This window comes from Alexandromys fortis, unplaced genomic scaffold, assembly GCF_014885135.2.
Source record: "Alexandromys fortis isolate MF-2015 unplaced genomic scaffold, M_Fortis_MF-2015_v1.1 scaffold_28, whole genome shotgun sequence".
NCBI classification, from domain to species: Eukaryota; Metazoa; Chordata; class Mammalia; order Rodentia; family Cricetidae; genus Alexandromys; species Alexandromys fortis.
The window spans coordinates 14,067,855-14,087,313 of NW_026067901.1; the positions used below are offsets into that span (position 1 = coordinate 14,067,855).

Below are 19,459 nucleotides of genomic sequence, written 5' to 3' on the forward strand. Positions count from 1 at the left end.
CAATGAATCTATTCTTTTCTTTTGTGGGAGCAGCTTGGGCATCAGTGTGCATAACAATTGCATCAATCCCCTCGACTTCCTGAGAGCACTTGAGATCAGCAAGACAAGCAAAGCTCAGCCAAAAGAAAAAGAAGAATGCTCTCCACGGACCAACTTCTCCAAGCTGAACCCCGAGGAGGTGGTGAAGAGCATGCAGGCGGTTGTGGAATCCTCCCAGCCTGCTTTGTTAAAGGTAGGGTAGATTGCAAAGAGCCCAGTCAGGTAAAGTCACTCACTTCTATCCCTCCCAGCAGCTCTAAGCCCTGCCCAGATCCACCTCCCCCCCCCCAAGTCTCCTGAGCATCTACTGGATCCAGGTTGCTGATTGGAGCAGTTGCACCTCCAGGATTGCTTCGGACCCTGCTCAGCCTGAGGCCACAGGGCCAGCTAGAGAAGAGAGATGGTCCAAGGACAAGCTGAGGCCACAGGGCCAGACAGAGAAGAGAGATGGTCCAGAAACAAGCTGAAGCCACAGGACCAGGCAGAAAAGACAGAGTTCAGGGACAAGCTGAGACTACAGGGTCAGGCAGAGAAGACAGAGACACCCAGCCTCATACAAGGGATAAGGTGAGGCTGACACTTGGGGCTGTGCTCAACCTCCACACCTGCACTTTGGCACACACGTGCTCACATTCATACACACAAGTATAATTTGTTTGGAAGGACATAGAGACTGGATGACAGTGGCTCACATATCTCATGAGCTCTCAGTGTGCTCAAGAAAGTGACCCATGGGGATAAGTGATGTTAAAGTGGCCTTCAGAAGGTTGAACAGGACAGGAGATGTCACGAAGACAGCTGTGAAGGAGACCAGAAAGCTGTGGGTCATTCAAGGAGAAGGGTGTTCTTCCGCTGTCCCTTGAGTGGCCCTTTTATGTGATGTGGTGGCTGGAACCATGCTGGTGTCTTTGGAAGGAGTGATGTGGAACTATGCTCCTAAAGGTGTGTCCCCAGCCTGGTCCACAGGTGGCTGAGGCCAGCATACCAACCCCAGGTGACAGTCAGCTCAGACCAGCAGATTGTCAGAGGCCACTAGGACCATGTGCTTGAGGCCCTTACCAGGAAGGGTGAGACTGGTTCAGGATGGCCACTAAGGGGACCAGGCGTCTGAATACATCCCTGAGTGCCACTGCAGATGCCACACACCTGTCTTGTTTCCAGGCAATACAGCAACACTGTACCCTTGCAGCATTCTATAGATTTCAAAGTCCTTTCCTGGTCAGCTCCTACACCTATGCTGTGGCTAGCAGACCGAGTTTACCCACAGACACCCAGGAGGTTCAGGCCCCATGGCGAGAGGGAGCTGGACCCACACTGCTTCTCAAGCGTTACTGGGAATGCCGCGGTGTGTCCCACACCACATACTACCTTCCAGCACTCTCATAGCACAAACTGCTCGTTGCACTTGGATCTTTGTTCAGATGGCTGTGCTCCTGGTTCCCACATCCCTGTACCTTTCCGCCAAAGACACACTCACTCACAACCGCCCTCAGCTAAGTCCCCTTCATGGAGAATGCGCTGAAGTTGAGGGAGATCAGGACTTAGCCGAGCATCTGAGCCCAGGACCCAGGGCCAGGGACTGCCCCACTTCCTCAGTGACTGCCGGCTGTAAAGCTCTTCCTGCCCCAAGGTATTCCTACAAAGCACAGATGAAGAAAGCAGGCTCAGGGGAGCTGGACTGGAGGTTGCAGGCACATTAAATTTTTACTTTTTAAAAAAGCATCTTGTCAGGCGGTGGTGTCGCACGCCTTTAATCCCAGGCAGAGGCAGGTGGATCTCTGTGAGTTCAAGGCCAACCTGGTCTACAGAGCTAGTTCCAGGACAACTAGGGTTTGTTACGCAGAGAAACCCTGTCTTGGGGTGGGGGGGGGGAGCGGGTATCTCAAGTCCACTGCTTGATACAAACTTCCCAGTGCAGTAAGAATGAATGATTTTCTTTGACCAGATGGAAAGAAATGAGTGTACTGTTCATGTTTTTACACCTACCCAGTTGATGACCACATGCCTCTACCTGCAGTGTGTCACGATTACCGCTGACACCTGCAGTGTGTCAGGGTGACTGCACGGTTTGGCCCATGGTGCGGGCACAGCCCCTCAAGCATAGGCTGCAACATTCATTTGCCTTACCAGCTTTCCTTGTGTTTGTTTGCTGTAGGCATTTTCTGCACTGGATAAAGAGGACACTGGGTTCGTGAAGGCTGTGGACTTTGGAGATGTCCTGAAGAGTTTCTGTCAGAAACTAACAGATAACCAGTATCATTATTTTTTGAGGAAATTAAGACTCCACCTAACGCCCACCATACACTGGAAATACTTCCTGGAGAACTTCGGCTCCTTCCTGGAGGAGGTAAGGTGTCGTTCTGCAACGCAGCGACAAGGGACAGCTGATTCAAAATGAAAAGCTGATAGATTGTGTGGAGGGCTGGAAGGGAAAGTGTATCCTCTACTTCGTGGGGAAGTGCTTTCTTTTGTTTGAAAGAAGCCCGAGTGCTTGCTTTTATTCGGTGCCTTTCGCACTCAGAGGCTCTTAGATCCCAGAAGATGATCTGACGTCCAGGGAAACGAGGCCACGGTAGCCTACTGAGGGCTGCCCCGGCCGAGCTCCAGGCAGAGATGAATGTGCAGGTGGGGTGGGTCGTCACAGATGCCCAGGTGGGAAGCTAGGGGGGACTCCATGGAGGGGCAATGGCAACAGCTGCCCACGGGGCTCTTCTCTGTCATGCCCAGAGAGGGACTCTGGATGAACTTGGCACTTGTTGCCAGCTTGCTTCTCGTGGCTGCAGAAGTGGGATCAGCATCACTGATGGTTCCAGCCTAGATGATTGAGTGGACAGCATTCCTTACAGCACTCTGTGTGACCTGTGTCACCTGCAGTGACCCCTGCCCGACCCCTGGGACCCCTGATGGAGGGAAACATTTACTGCGGAGGAATAGGAGGGATAAACCAGTAGATAAACCACAGAGAGCTCACGATAGATGGGACTGTCCTCTGTGCTGGCTGCTTTGGTCCTTTCTTGATGTCCTTTCCAGTTGTCTGTGTATGTGTGACCATATGTTGACACCCAAGCTCACTGTCCTCAGTCATATGTATAACAGGTAAATCCTAGAGAGGAGACAGAGCCGGTGGCAGGAACCTCCTGGTTAGGCACCACCTAATATAGTATGCCAGTTTTATAAGACTCTGGCCCGGAGATTCTGGGTGACCTCCGCAGTGAGTGAGTACAGGCTGATGTGTGATCCAGGAAGCCTGGCTTCTGGTCTCCCACTTGTGGACATCCTCCCGCCTCAGCCTCCTAAGACTTGGGATTACAGTCATGAGCCAGCATGCCCAGTTTTCACTGATGTTAACATTGGCTTTAGTTCACTTACATAAGCTATTACAAAAATAATCTCATATTAAATGGAATCTGTCAAGAGCATACTAGTATTCTTGTACATGCATGTATACATGTGTGTGTGTTCACACCCTTCTGCTGGAAGCATGTCGGTTATCTTGGGTTTCCTCCATGATAGACCTCTGTGCCTGTCTTCTGTGACACACATGTATACATATACACATATGTGACGCATGTGTGTAAACATGCATGTGCGAGCATGCAGAGGGGTACACACACACACACACTGCTGTTCCATGTGAAATAGCTATTGGTTCTTATGCTGCCTGCGTCTCTTAGGTGGTTATTCAGTGCACACTGGACTTCCTGATGCTCCGTGGCCCCGCCACTCTCTGTGTTTTCAGACACATTAGCCTCTACCTTGGTGTTAATGATTTCAGCTGCAGAGACTGCAGGCCCTTGTTGCCTGTAAGTTGCAAAGACCTTCTCCTGGTCTGTGGCAGGATTGTGATTGTCATGTCTGGTGGCCGTTGCTCTCCACTGTGGTTATGCTTTTCGTCATCTTATCAGAAGCACATTGTTTGCTGTACAGATTTCAGAAAAGGCAGCAGTCATGTGACCCCACCGTGATGGTGGCTTGTCACTGTGAGTGCCGTGAGCTCCCGATCATCCCTGGGTGTTTCCTCACTAGTAACTGGGTGAGCGAGGTGACAGACAGCTTCCACCAAGTCATGTCCCTGCTCCTGCCCACTGCAAGAAAGGCAGTTTCCAGGCCAATGCCTCTGCACTTCGTTGAAGATGGCCTTTTCTGTTTTTAATGCATTTGACACACTTCCTCCTGCTAGGGCACTACCTTCAGGGGCCATTTTCTTTCCGACCACCACAGGTCCACGTGGTGTTGCTTGTCTGTGAATGTGTTTAGGGCTGACCTCTTGGGGTTGGATAACCTCTCAGGGAGCTCATCCTTGGGGAAGTCTGGTTTTCCCTCTCTTAACAGCCGTTAATTACCTGTGTCTCTCCATCTAGGGGTGGAGCTTGTGAGATTCCCCCATCCTCCATGGCGTGTCCACTCGTCATTGCTTGGGTCTTGTTTAGGCAGCTGTCTTTTTGAGATATCATGGCCGCAGCCTCCCTGTCATAGCTAGAAGACACAGTCTCCCAGCAGACTTCTGGTTCTCTGGTTCTAACATTTTTCAGCCTTCCCTTCCACAATGTTCCCCAAGGCTCAGGAGTAGGGTTGTATTGTAGATACATCCATTGGGACTGGGTGCCCTGTGGTCATCTGTTCTCTTCATTTTGGCCAGTTTGGGCTCTCTGTGGTATCTCCATCCATGATGTCACCATCTGTTGTGAGAAAGGATCTTCTCAGATGAGGGGTGAGAGCTACACTTATCTGTGGGTGTAGCAAGATTAATAAAAACTCAGATATTAGGTTCAGCCTGAAGACCAGAAAAGAAAAACAGCCAGCCACTGGCTCTTACCTCTATCTCAGTCTGAAATGGAGATCCTGCCTCTAGGAATCCTCAGAATGAGACTGACTGAGAGTTGTCTCCTCCCATTTTATAATCCTCTCTAGTACTGAAATTAAAGGCCTGCACCACCACCACCTGGTTTCTATGCAAACTAGTGTGGCTACTGGGATTAAAGGTGTGTGTCACCACTGCCTAGTCTGTAAGGTTGACCAGTGCAACTGTTTTACTCCGTGATCTTCAGGCAAGCTTTGTTTGTTAAAATACAAATGAAATATCACTACTTGTGAGTATAGGAATAGGTATTTAGGCCACAGTTAGGACTGTGCTGGTTTAGGAATGTGCTTGCCCAGTTTCTACATGGGTGCTGGAATCCAGTTCTGGCCCACATGCTTGCGTGATGAGCGCTTTATCTACTGAACCACCTCACCAGATCCCATATGTCTACATTTTAAAGAAGCCCAGAACAAAAATGCCTGAGATCAAAGGGCAGGAATATCTTTATTGATCTTGAAAGCAACTCCCCACAAGATATTTTTTAAACAATTGTCTATATTAGATTGCATCATATGAAAACATTTTTTAAAGTCTCCGGTGATTGAATGTGGATATTACTCATGGCTTTAGAGAACATCTGTGGTTGCCACATGTGTCCATCATACACTAGTTAGCTTGAATTCATTGCTTTAAAGGGAGAGTTGAGACTGTCCCTCTGTTGATCAATATTGCTGTTTTGGGGTGTGTGGCAGTTTGAAAATGATCCACAAGGGGAGTAGCTCTAATGGGAGATGTGGCCTTGTTGGAGGAAGTATGTCACTGTGGGGGTGGGTTTTGAGGTCTCCTATGCTCAAGCTACTTCCAGTGAGGCAGACCACTTTCCGTGACCTACAAGTCAAGATGTAGAACTCTCAGCTCCTTCTCCAGCACCATGTCTGCCTGCATGGCGCCGTGTCCCCCATGATGACAATGAACAAAACCTGTGAACTGTAGCCATCCAGTTAATTGATTTCCTTTATAAGAGTTGCCTTGGTCATGGTGTCCCTTGACAGGGTCCTTCTCTCTGCTCCTCTGCATGGGTCTTTCCAAGCAGGCTCTGTAAGCAATGGGGTTTGGGGTCTGCTAGAGGTTTCAGCACTCTTGGGGTTCCTTTTACAATTATTTTTAATTTTTAAAAATTGTTTTTATTTGTTTGTGTCTGGAAGCGTGTATGCATGTTGTCCAGAGAGGCCAAAGGTGTTGGATTCCCCTGGAGCAGAGTTACAGGAAATTATACATCACCTGGTGTGTGGTCCCTGCCTTCCAGAGTGCCTGCTCCAGCCCAGGGGATAGTGAACAAGAGCTAGGGCAATTGCCTGATGTGAGGGTGTGCTCCAAAACAGGTGGAAAGCTGGAGACAGGCCTGTGTGAGAGGGAGACTTATGGGGGAGGGGCCTTGGCTAAGACTGTCAGGAATGATCAGGGCCTATCAGCATGGGGTCACTGGCATGTGGGTGAAGTTGAGGTCTTTAGGAAGATTTGTGCCAGGTTTAAGGTCCTAAGGTAACTAAGGCAGATGCTAGTGTGGAAGTGCCCACGTCTGCTCAAGCTGCACAACAAAAGACCCGTAGAAGCCAGATGTGGGAGAGGCAGAGCCCGTACCTCAGTGGTCACACAGGACCACCACGGGGGGTGGGGGGGCTACCACTAGAGCTCTGCCTGGGGCACTTGGAGGCGCTCACGCCAGCTATTAAGGGTTCACCTCCAGACACACTTTGCCCAACACCCCATGAGGGTTCTGGAGGAAGGGCCAGTGGAGTGATACTAAGTGATCAGCAGTGGAAGACGGGAAGAGCCCAGCCCACAGAGGCGGCTGCTGCCACCCTCTATGCCTTTGTTTATTAGCGATTACCTGTACCACAGTGAGGAGGATGCGCAGAGAGGTAGCTGCACCTGGTCCCTGCACACCTCCCAGCATTCTGAGGACACCTGGCTGAGAGGCGAATACCTCAGCCTGGGTGAACCACAAGATGCCATTTACCAGGATTTCAAGCAGAGCCAGGGACCACAGGCCCCTGTGAAGGGAATCATCACACAGACACCATGTGGATGTCCTTTGTCCTGTTTACTCACCAGTTGGAGCAAGAAGCGGGGACAGAGTCCACCCACCAGCTCTTGAGTGCTCTTCAGAGCATAGGTGCCTTGCTCTGGGCCACCAAGAATGACTGGGGACTCCCGCTCCATGTGACTGGGAAGGTGGAGGGAAGCTGAAGCTTTCCTCACTGAAGCTGCTACAGCTTAATCCCAGGCTCTTCACCAGGAAAGGTCAGAAGTGATAGGGCTGGGTAAAGCATCCCTTAAGCTCATTAATGGGACGCCAGTCATCTTTTCCCTCTGCGGACACAGAGGAGGCAAGTAATTAAAGAGATTACTGGTGTAATTAAGGAAGCCAGCACCTTCTGCAGAAAGGAAGTCAGCGGAGATCACTGCCTACCCATGCCACTGTGCTCATGCCCTCGGTGAGCCCTTCGGTGTACGGACAGAGTGTAATCCTCATCTCACTCCGCCCGTTTGCCATGCTGCGTGAGCCTCAATGTCTCTTCTCAAACATGTCTGTGCTCTCCCATCTTGTGGTTGTTGAGCAGGCATGTGGGTCTTGAACCCTTCCCACAGGGGCACCTGTCATTCTGTATCTTAGGTCCTGGCTCCCACTCTGGCTGGTTTAGCACAGGCTCCTTCTACTTCTAGAAGCACCAATGCAGTTGGTGCTTGGCAAGATGCAGGGTCAGGGCAGAAGAGCCCACCGAAGCTGGAGTCCCACTGTGGGCAGGCACAGGAGTCCACCTGAGCCAGGCCTGAGGTCCCATGCCTGTCACACTCACAGAAAAACCAGTCTGTGGTTATCGAGGCCAGTGGAGCCATGAAGGTGGCCCCAGTGTTCATCATTGGAAACCCTTCACACTGACTTCAGGATAAGACACTTGAACCTCTCCAGCATTTAGGAGGAAGGATGCATGTTAGACTTGAAATGTGACCAGTGACCAGCTTAGAGGACAGCAGTCAGCTAAGGACAAGGTGTTGGGTGACAGCTCAGGCCCCCTCTTTGTGTTCCTGTCCCTCCCCAGCCAAGCTCCCCCTCGCCTCCAGAAAACCATTCCCACACCCAAGTGCTTTGTGTGAAGACAACATCTCCTTGCTTGAAGAAAACCACTCCAGGTCAGAGTATTTTTGGATCTACTCAGTGCCAGGGGTGGTTCAGCAATGATACTGCCAGCTGGTCATGCCAGGAAGCCAGGAGGTAACCTCAAGGTCACGGTGTCAAGGAATTCCTGCAGAGAATGGCTGTGATACAGTACCCTCTCCCAGGCTGTACATGGTGGCTCCTCACATCCCAGGTCCAGGCATGTGATGGACACGGGGGTGTACTCAGAGGACCCCACTGGGTGATCCAGCTTCACAGAAATGACCATGACCATTCCAAAAACAAACAAACAAACAAACAAACAAAAAACCTGGAAAGTTCTGTTTCGTGGCCCCTGCGGACACCTGACTGGAGTGGGCTGAGAAATTAAGAAGGACAAATTGCCTGTCCAGTGATTATACCTGGCCAGCAGCTGCCACCCTCCTGTAATCCACAATCAAATGTCACCATACAGGTGGACATCAGGGAGGTGCTCTGAGCCGGCCACGTTCAGGCATTCCCATGAGTCCCCGTGGTTGGTCATCATGATGCTGCTGCATGCTGTGAGCGGGCTGCATCAGTGCTGTATCACAAAGGAGGAAACTGAGGTTTAGAGATCTGTGGCACCTTCCCCTGCCTCCCCCGCACCATCACCTGCAACCCCCTGAACTAGATACCTACGGCTGGGATTAGAATCCCACAGCCTGGAAACTCACATGCTCAGTTTCCCTCCGGTAAAGTGAAGGCCACCTCACTGTCTGCCCTTAGGACTGTTACACAGATTGGCTGCACTGTGGTGGACACAGCTTCGCAGAATCCCTGGCCCAGCAAGCACCGAATGTCTGTATAATTATTCGTTTCCTGCCCGATTCCCGTTTGTGCTGAATGCTTGGTAATGATGTGGTCAGTGGTGTGGAAGTTGTTTTGAGTAGAGGAATTTATTAGCATGCTCATAAGCGGCTTCACCCAAGTTTATTGAGTCACTGAAGGGCCAAAGGGGCAGCTTTGACGCTTTGCACTTTAGGACAGTTTCATGCTCTAGAAGGGTTTGTGAGACGGGATTCTGCACGGGCCTGTGTGGAGTGTGTGTGAGTGCCCACTGTGTGCAGAGGTGAGCTGGAGACCTAGGAGAGTGCGGCAGAGGGGGCGGTGAGGGAGCAGGCAGGGGTTTTCTGAGGAGCCTGTGAGGGCGAGTTAGATGCACAGTGGAAGAGGCTACCCGCACCCTGTTTCCTCCCTGTGGGCATCTTTGGCTTCAGTCTTAGTCACAGCTCCAGTCTGGTACCTGGCATCTGCCCTGTAGGGTTGGGAATTTCTGAGTCCTGTTCCAAGGAGGCTGTTGTGTTCCCCTGCATGGCTGTGGCAGGAATCATCATGGGAGCATACTGACCTGTTTCTGGAGTGGGACCACTTTGAGCTCTGTCACTGGCAGGGGGACCCTGAGGACTCTCACCTCTCAGAGCCCAGCCCTGTGGCTTTATGAACTAGAAAGCCCCAGCTGCTCAGGACAATGGGAGGATCACAGAAACTACGTGGTCTAGCCTGTGCCCCGTGAAGGCAGCACAGTTCAGCATGCCCGGCAGCTTCTAGGCCAGCCTCGGCAAGCACTGACAGGGTTGATTTAATTTAGGGCCTTTCCAGGGACATTCTGGAAGCCAGGAATTCTCTAGGCAAAGCTGTAATTAGCAACCTCAGAAGGAAATACTTATTTTGAGGGAATATGGTCCATCGTGGCAGGCAGCAGACCCTGGGCAGCTCCATGGTGACGGAAATGTATTCACATCTTTAAGGATCGGGAAGCAGAAAGGGGACTAGAACCTGGGCTGGGAATCTCAAAGTCAGTGACATATTCCTCCAGGTAGGCTCGACTTCCTAATGCTCCCACAGTCTCCCGGTTGGGGGCCAAGTATTCAAACTGTGGAAACATTTCACGTCAGCCTCCACAGTCCTCAGGCCACAGAACACTCAGGATGGAGCCTGGGGCGGTGGCATTACTGCCTCACCATGCAGAGAGCCCTGGGTCTTGACACCTGTCTAGGACAGTCTTCCCTGGGGCATGAGCACCACTCTCCCCTTCTTGCCTCTGCCCTACCTCTCAGGCAGGCATCGCAGGTGGGCAGTGGGCACCTTCCTTTCCAGAACTCAGGCTTCACTTGCATCTGGGTTTTTAATGCTCCATTTATTTATTTATTTATTTATTTATTTATTTATTTATTTATTTATTTATTTTGGACAGGCAGTTTTGCTGCTATTGTTATTTTTAGCATTCATTTTACCCACTGTAAATACAAATGAAGACACAGTACAATTAATTTCCTTGCTAATCAAAATATTTGATGGAATGAAGCAATTTTTCAATTCCTGGAACTAATTATAGGCGTTCTCTAGAAGGAAGTGCCGAGCTCGGTGCCGTTTCTAATTAGGGTCCTCTTCTTACCGGCTGAGTTCTTGTGGATGAGGCTTCAGGAGGTTCCTCTCTCTGGGGGATGGTGAGTGACACTGTAGGATCATCTCTGAGTACTGAGAGCAGAGTGGCCCTCTGAAGCATGGTCGGATGGGCTGGCTCTGACCTTCAGAGTTGAATTGTACACTCGTGGGTTTCTGAGCCGATGTTGTCATGGACCTCACTCTCTAACTGCCTTGAGTGAACCTGCTTGCTCTAGGGCAGGTTACTGCCTCTGCCCCATACGTGCCTCAGTAGTATTAAGGACACCAGGAGTTGGGCTCTTCTTCCATACATATGAGTCCACATATACACACACGCATACACATACATACGTGTATACATGCATACACATACACACATACATATATATATATACACACACACATGTGTATACACACACACACACACACATATACATTCCTCTTTGTTCCCTGCACGGATTCCTATTCCCAGGCACCTTTACAGTAAAGCTGGATGCTGGCGGAAGGTTTTTGCATCTGAAGACGATGGCAGTGTCTTCTCTGATTAGGAAGAACATTCCTCTTAGTTATAGAGAAAAAGCACAATTTCCCCCCATTCATATGGGACACAAAAGCGCCAGACCGGGAGCCATCTGTTCTTCCCTGGCGCCCACGGGTGCTCAGTGAGGCTGCTGGGAGTTGAGCTGAGAGGCAGTGGGAGCTGGGGGCTGGAGCCCAGCAGGCACTGAGCAAAGCCCGAGGGAGCCTAGCTCTGCCGCCAGGGTTGCATGGGATCTCTGGGAGATGTTGGCTCACATATGGGGGCAACAGTGCCACAGTGATTGCCACAGTGGCCTGAGGACCATCATGCCAGGGTTTTGTGGTGGTTTAGAGGTGGTGACAGTAGTTGACCCAGTGGGTGGGATTTTCAGTGACCTTCCTTTGTGCGATTTCTGTGCTTTCTGAATGACCTCAGTGGAACTGCAGGTTGAACTGCCGTGTCAGCGCGAGGTTTCCATCTCCTTACTGCCTTTTCTGCCATCTTAGACCCTGAACATCTTGGACAGCATTAAGGTCCTCCCTTTGCCCACCTCCCCCTTCTAGCTGAGAGGGGAATGATGCCATCAGCCCAGCGAGTGGCCGACTCTGCAGCTGCAGGAGGGACATGCTTAGCTGGTACTGGGTTATGAGTACTGCTCTGCCGGCTCTGTGCCTTCAGGACAGTGTCAGGAGGGGCATTACACAGGCAGCCATGCCCCTTCTTAAAGGGCCTCCCCCTCACCTGGAGGACTTGGCCACATTCTCTCCCCTGGGACACTAAGTTCCATGTCAGCAGAGCCTGGAGAGCCATTCTTTACCTGGGTCTCCAGGTAACACAGGTGTGCCACAGATATCATCAGTAAGTGCCGCCTACTCCAGTCCCTGTGGATGGCAGTTTCAGCCTAAGTGGATGGCTCCGGCAGGGGTGTCACCCACTCCCCAGACCCTGAGACTCACTCTGACCACTGCTTTCTGGATGGAACAGCACACATGGACAGCAGAGGAACTTGATAACATCAGAGATGACATGAGTCTGGCCAGCACCCTGCCTTGTCACCGCCGCTCAGACTACAGGCATGTGGAGTGTACGTCATGGTATGCACAGGTGTGCACAGGTGTGACCATTCCTTATGCAGCCACCTTGTGGTCTTTCTCCATTCCTTCTCCATTACTGATGCTTTCTGGCTAAGTTCTCCCTTGGAACCTTCTAGCAGCTGCACTGTAGCCCATCTATAAAAATAGCACACTCTCCCTAACCATGTGCCTAAAGTTGGTGGTCATTGCCAAGGCTTTGCTTTAGAAACTGTGCTCATTTGTTCTAGTTTATTTTCTAAGGAGACTGCCAGGCGAGCTAGGGCTGGCCACCAGGATGCTTTCTGGCTCCATAACGCTCTTTCTCCTCTCCAGCGTGGAGATGGCCAGAGCTCATAGTTGGCTAAAGCAGGCTCTTGCTGTCATTTCCATCTCTTTGCCTCCAGACAGTTGATCCATGACCACCACTCAGGGCAGGCAGAATCCTGCCCCCTCCATCACTGTACCACTGGCAGCACTGGCATCATTGAGTGTCTGCTGTTTGTTCCTTGATTCCATGGTGCCTCGCCATCTCCCCTGACCTCTAGGGACTCACTCCCCGGGAAAGAGAGATGGAACCCTTGCTATCTGTGAAGTTCGTCTGCCAGAGTGAGAAAGTAAAAAGAGTGTAGAGGTCAGAGACAAGTGTGACAGGAAACCATCAGGGGACGGGACACATGGATGGGTCTCTGAGATGCCACAGACTGGAGGAAGAAAGGGGACAGAGAGTACACAGGCTCCCAGAGCAGGTAGCAGGAGCTCTTAGCAAGTGAGGTCACAGAATGCAGGAGCCCATTGTGAGGCTGGCCTCTTGTCCTGGGGGTTCTGAGGAGCCCTTGAGGATCTGGTCTTTATTAGATAGTCACTTCTAGAAAAGAGCCTCCTCAGGGGAGCATGCCCAAACATGGGTACAAGAGACTGTCACGGTGAGGTGAGAACGGGCTGAGCTGATAGGGTTTATGAGTGTTTTGGATGTGGGATCAGGTGGCTCCAGGCCTTGGGGCTGGGGATAGGGGTTCCATTCTGCTGGTGGTGTTCCGGGGAGAGGAGTCTCTCTGAGGAAACTGGTGAGTCGCAGCCCCTCACCCCGGGGCCATCTACTTAAGGCAGCCACTCTACTGTCTAGTGCGGTGACATTGTGGCCAACAGGCCTCTTGATCAAAGGCTCCATGGAGGGGGCTGATTTCCCATCACAGGTAGGCAGAGCTGATGTCTCAGCCAAGCTCCATGATTCTCCCTAGACCATAGTTACAGCCAACTTCAGTATCTTTGGGTCAGACCCCCCCCCCATTGCTAGCCTTTCCTAAAACTATATGACTGCATATTTTTATCATCAGTGTAGTTGGCAAAATGTTTTTGAGTCCCACCCCCTTCCCCATATATTCATTAAGGGTATGTGGGGAAAGGAGGAGGAAGAGATGAAGGGAGAGAGATAGATGGTTGTGTGTACAACCTCAGCTGTAATTCCCCAGGGGCCAACCACCTTGTTTAGAGATAGGATCTCCCACTGGCCTGAGACTCCATTAGTCTAAGCTGACTGGTCCATGAACCCCCCGGAGATGCTCCTGTCTCCCCTTCCCCAGGCTGGAATTGCAGAGCCACACCACCCTGTCCCCTTTATAGGGTAAGACCTAGGATCTAGTTCAGGTCTATGCAGCAGGTGCTTTCCCGCTGAGCCGTCTCCCCAGGGCCCAGAGAAGTTTTCTTAGAACTTGAAAGGGTCTTTGCGGCTTGCACCTGACTCTTTCCATCAGGAACAGGGCCTTGCTCTCCATCCATCCCTGCCTCAGTAGATGCAGGTTTCCCTCAAAAGGCTCCATTGCTCTCGGGATCTCACCTGTGTGTTTGGCCAGCCTTTAATGTGATGTGGGATTCTCCTCACTTCAACTGATAACCCATCCATGGCTACTGCTTTTCAAAAGCAGGTTTTAGCTCAGATTGGACCACTTTCCTAAGTTGTTTGGAGACTTTCTAGCCAATGTGTCTTATTCTTCATCTTCTTGTCTTATCTCAAATGGTGGCTCTTCTAAAAAAAAAATGTGTAAGGTAGGCCAGGTGTCTCTCATTCCATCATGGAGAAGGTTGAGGCATGGAGATGCTGAGTTTGTGGCCAGCCTGGGTTACATAGAGAAATCATAGAACAAATAGATGAAGCCCAGCTACAAAGGACAGGCAGTGGGTAAAAATGGTAAAGATCCTGCCCCACCCTGGAGAATCCATGACTACCTTGTAGAGGTGGGAGAGAACCAACCTCACAGTCATTACCTCAGGTCAGTTTTATCCACCTCCATCCCAGGAGAGGAGGAAACAGGCAAAAGTAGGCAAGCTACTTGTTTATTCTCCTTGTCAGGCAGAGGTGGAGTCAAGCTGAAGCCAGCCATGGGACTGCCTTTCTCCCACACTGAGCTGCTCCCCCCTCCCAGTGTTTCAGGTGTGTTTTTGGACTTAGAGGCAGGACTCAACACTAGGAGGGTACCCTCTGGCCCCTGGATGCTGACCCACTATGGAAGGATAAGGATGCTAGGATATCCTGAGCCCTGGGACTCACACTTCCAACCGTGCGAATTCTGAAAGGCATGTGACACACCAGTGATTTCACTTTGATTTTTCTCAAGTGAGAGAAGATGCTTCTCTATCTTACAAATGACTTCAAGGAGGTGTGTGAGAGGGCTGGGATCTAAGTGGAAATGTGTGTCTGTGTTCCCAAGGACACTCCCAGCTGCTGCTGGGGTTTGCTACAGTTTCATAAAACATGTCGCTAGACAGTGACAGAGTGCAGACATTGCTGTGAGATCATTTAAAGCATGGCCAAGTTGGACTACTCATTATAAGGATCTGCTGTCTAAGCCTGCTGGATGTCTAGCACAGCCGTGGTTCCACAGTAAGAGCCAGAATCAAAGCACGGTCATGATGAGTCCCATCAGTCAGGACATCCCGGGGCCAGGGCTGGCACTGGGGCCAGGACCACGGCCAGTGCTCCTGCGCTGGATATCTTGGATTCTCTCACCACTGGGTTATCACTGGCCGGGTCTTTACCATCAGACCATAACTTCCCTCCCCCAGGTCTAGCGTTAGGAGGTTTGGCTCACTCTGCAAGGAGGTACTTTGCAAAGCTGTCTCCTACCTTGCAGGAGGTGGAAGACTCTATTAACACACACCTTGACCCTTTGGGTCTCCCAAGCCTGGCTGCATCATGGTGACCAGTCTCCACAGAGACCTGGTTTGGCTGGCTCCAAATAAACTGAGAGTTTTCCTGGCCCCTTGCTTGCCACTCCAGTCCATCTATACCCCTAGTGAAGTGCCAGACACTGAAGGTGGGGTTTAGCCCCCCCCCTCAGGTCTCCACTGCAAGCCCTTTGCCTACTCATAAAGTTCCTTTGGCCTTGGTCTGGGAAGTCCCTGATCTTGGCTCAGGTTGAGCATCTCTCTGCTGGGCTTCCCAGCACCATGGACAGCTCCAGTCACCTCTGCAGGCTTCTGGGGATCCAGAAGTTCTTTTGTTAACCTTCTGTGGTTTGCACTTTACCAACTAAGCCCTCTCCCTAACCCTTTCCTGTGTTAAGTGAACCCTTCCTGGGTCTTCTCAATGTTCCACAACCCACCTTCCACGGGCAGAATGCTACCCTGGAGACCATTTTCATGGCAAGCGAGCCCAGGCTTCCAAACATCTGGGCTGACCTGTCATCAGAAATTGTGACTCATATGTTCTTCTCTACCCTATTAAGCTATGCTCCCTGCACCCAGAGACAAAAGGTACCTACTGTTTACTCAGCGGATCAATTTCCTTTCCATTCTGTGCAGACTGCTGATGAGTGGGCAGAGAAGATGCCCAAGGTCTCACCCCCTACATCTCCCAAAGAAGTAGCCAAAAAAGACATCTTGGCACGAGTGCACAAGGCAGTGGCTTCCCACTACCATGCCATCGCCCAGGAGTTTGAGAACTTTGATACCATGAAGAGCAACACAGTCTCCAGAGATGAGTTCAGATCTGTCTGCACCCGCCATGTGCAGATCCTGACGGACGAGCAGGTAGGACGGTGGCTGCCCCACAAGCAGTTGTGGGAGCAAAGAATTCCACCCCTACCCACTTCCCCTTTTCTTCTCCTTGTCCTTCTTCTTTTTCCTTTTTCACTACCCCTCCTCCTCTTCTACTTCTTCCTCCTCCTTTTCTCCCCCTCCTCTCTTTCCCTCCCCTTTTTCCTTCTCCTCTCCCCGCTTCCTCTTCAATAAGCTCTCAGTATATAGTCTTGAATAACATGGAACTTGGTCTGTAGACCAGACTGACCTTAAACGTGCATTGATCATCCTGCTTCAGCCTCCCCAGTCCCAGGAGTGCCTGCATGAGCTTCCGTGCCTCACTGAGGTCTTATTTTGTAGTAAATCGTACTGAAACTCACAGGAGCAGCTGTTGCTATCACAGCTGTGAACCACACCATTTTCATCGGCGTGAGCTTCCTGTCCCTCTTGCTGTTAAAATCAGCTCCAGCTTCCTGTGCATCTGTCATCATCTGGTGCTGGTATGATTGACAGGGCTTTTCCCATCTCTGCTGCACCCTGGGGCAGCATGCTGTGCCAAGTGTGTTGGGATGGTGCCGGAGTACTAACTACCACTTAACTGCCATCTTGTCCCCATGGTCTGGCTCACCTGCATTGTCTCACACTCAAAGGAGTCCAGCTCTCCTGACTTCCAGAGGTTGTGAGTGGGGGAAGAGATATGACTTGGAAGCCTGTGGGTGCAATCGATTTTCCAGAGAAAGAGAGCATCTCTAACAGGAAGGAGTCTCTCTGAACATTTATATGCGATTTTGTCCCCAAACAGACACCCCTGCCAAAGTGAGAATGATGCTTGCAGGTAATGAAACAACTCAGGCTTCTGCGCCTATGCAGCTGTGTGCCTGTGCAAGCTGTGCATCTGTCCAGCTGTGCGCCTGTGCTAGCTGTACGCCTGTCCAGCTGTGTGCCTGTGCAAGCTGTGCGCCTGTGCTAGCTGTGCGCCTGTGCAAACTGTGCGCCTGTGCAAGTTGTGTGCCTTTGCTAGCTGTGCACTTGTCCAGCTGTGCGCCTGTGCAAGCTGTGCGCCTGTGCAAGCTGTGCGCCTGTGCAAGCTGTGCACCTATCCAGCTGTGCGCCTGTGCAAGCTGTGCGCCTGTGCAAGCTGTGCGCCTGTGCAAGCTGTGCGCCTGTGCAAGCTGTGCGCCTGTGCAAGCTGTGCGCCTGTGCAAGCTGTGCGCCTGTGCAAACTATGCGCCTGGGCTAGCTGTGTACTTGTCCAGCTGTGCACCTGTCCAGCTGTGCGCCTTTGCTAGCTGTGCGCCTGTCCAGCTGTGCGCCTGTCCAGCTGTGCACCTGTCCAGCTATGCACCTGTGCTAGCTGTGCAAGCTGCGCCTGTCCATCTGTGCACCTGTGCAAGCTGTGCGCCTGTGCAAGCTATGCGCCTGGGCTAGCTGTGTACTTGTCCAGCTGTGCGCCTGTCCAGCTGTGCACCTTTGCTAGCTGTGCACCTGTCCAGCTGTGCACCTGTGCAAGCTGTGCGCCTGTCCAGCTGTGCGCCTGTCCAGCTGTGCGCCTTTGCTAGCTGTGCACCTGTCCATCTGTGCGCCTGTGCAAGCTGTGCGCCTGTCCAGCTGTGCACCTGTCCAGCTATGCGCCTGTGCTAGCTGTGCGCCTGTGCAAGCTGTGCACCTGTCCATCTGTGCGCCTGTGCAAGCTGTGTGCCTGTCCATCTGTGCGCCTGTGCAAGCTGTGCGCCTGTCCAGCTGTGCACCTTTGCTAGCTGTGCGCCTGTCCAGCTGTGTGCCTGTGCAAGTTGTGCGCCTGTCCATCTGTGCGCCTGTGCAAGCTGTGCACCTGTCCATCTGTGCGCCTGTCCATCTGTGCGCCTGTCCAGCTGTGCACCTGTCCAGCTATGCGCCTGTGCTAGCTGTGCACCTGTGCAAGCTGTGCACCTGTCCGGCTGTGCGCCTGTCCATCTGTGCGCCTGTGCAAGCTGTGCACCTATCCATCTGTGCGCCTGTGCAAGCTGTGTGCCTGTGCAAGCTGTGCGCCTTTGCTAGCTGTGCACCTGTCCAGCTGTGTGACTCAGAACAGTCATTTGGAATCTCTGTGTTTTCTCTGGTCCTTCCCCTGGGCCCTGTTGGCACCCTTGCTTCCTGGCCAGCTGCCTTCTTTGCCTCTGCCAGGACTTGGCCCCTGCATCTCTCACTGTCTATTCCTCCTTCCAGATGCAGAGGGAGGCCTTTCCCAGTCCCACTTGGCCCTTCCATCCTCCTCTCTTTCCCATTTCCCATGCCCCTGGTCTCCTGATCATAGCCTTGGCCTCCGAGCCAGTTTCTAGGAACATAGTCACCCATCTTGATGGGCAGCAAATGCCCAGAGGCAGCAGAGCCCACTCAGGTGTGAGTGCTGGTACTAGGCTCTGTCAACAGAAAAGTTTCCCCTGTTGCTGTGTGACAAGGCACCTGAAGAAGCACCATGGGGAAGGGAGGGTTTGGGGTTTGTCCTGGCTCTCAGTGGGAAGGCAAAGTCTGTCATGATGGGGATGCAATGGCGACAGAGGCTTGAGGCAGCTGCCATGTTGTATGCACAGCCAGCATGCAGAGAGAGAGGTGGCTGCTGGTCACTTCCTACTTTCTATTCAGCCCAGAACCCCAACCCATCAAATGGCCCTGCTCACATTTTGGATATGTCTCCCCTCCTTACTTATTCTAATCCAGAAGCCTCTACACAGGTATGTGTAGAGGTTCGTCTCCTAGGTGATGCTAGGTCCTGTCCAGTTGGCAGTATTAATCATCACAGCAGAGGAGGGACATCAGAGGCCAATGAAGCAGAGCATATGAGCAGTGCAGGCTGCTGCCTGTTGGGAAGGAGCCTGTGGGAGCTGAGAGGCCATGACCAGGCACCTGCAGGGGACCGTGGTCTCCCTGACAACAGGATGCCATCCCACAGAGACAGAGAGCAGTGCAGACAGGAGCAGCTTGAACCAGGAACAGCAGGTTTTAATCCTGCTGCCAGCAGCTGGATGGCAAAGCAGCCCCACCCTGTCCCTGAAGGGTCTGCATCTCGGAGAACTTTGAGAGTAAACATACTAAGTAAAACAGTCTCTTGGACAGTGATGATGTTGTATGTTTCTTTAAGGGAAGGAAAAGAGTACAGACAGGGAGTGCGAGCCATGCTTGTAACTAGTAGGGTTAGGGAGACTCTCTGAGCAGGTAGCCTCAAAGGGACAACCTGGCTACTAGGTAGGGTTAGCAGGAAACAGGAGGGACATGGATTACAGAACTGTGATGGGATTGGACCATTGGCAGATGACCAGTGCTTTGAGGAGATGAGGCCAGGACTCCCTACAGGAGTCTATCCTGTAGGACAGGAGCCAAGTGGGAGCATTTTGTCTTCACTCAGGAGGTGAGAGGGCTGTCCCTATCCTATGCCAGTTGGCCTGATT

The 19,459-nt window shown here is 51.8% G+C and overlaps 1 protein-coding gene across 4 annotated transcripts in view; it reads left to right on the plus strand.

Annotated features, from left to right (window-relative positions):
- Positions 1-19,459, plus strand: part of Efcab6 (EF-hand calcium binding domain 6) — a 187,472-nt gene that overhangs the window by 158,425 nt on the left and 9,588 nt on the right. For all 4 annotated transcript variants that reach the window (XM_050130560.1, XM_050130566.1, XM_050130573.1 and 1 more), the window contains 3 exons: positions 34-232; positions 2,195-2,386; positions 15,819-16,046. In XM_050130560.1, the coding sequence (XP_049986517.1) occupies positions 34-232; positions 2,195-2,386; positions 15,819-16,046 (619 nt within the window). The remainder of the gene's footprint in view (positions 1-33; positions 233-2,194; positions 2,387-15,818; positions 16,047-19,459) is intronic.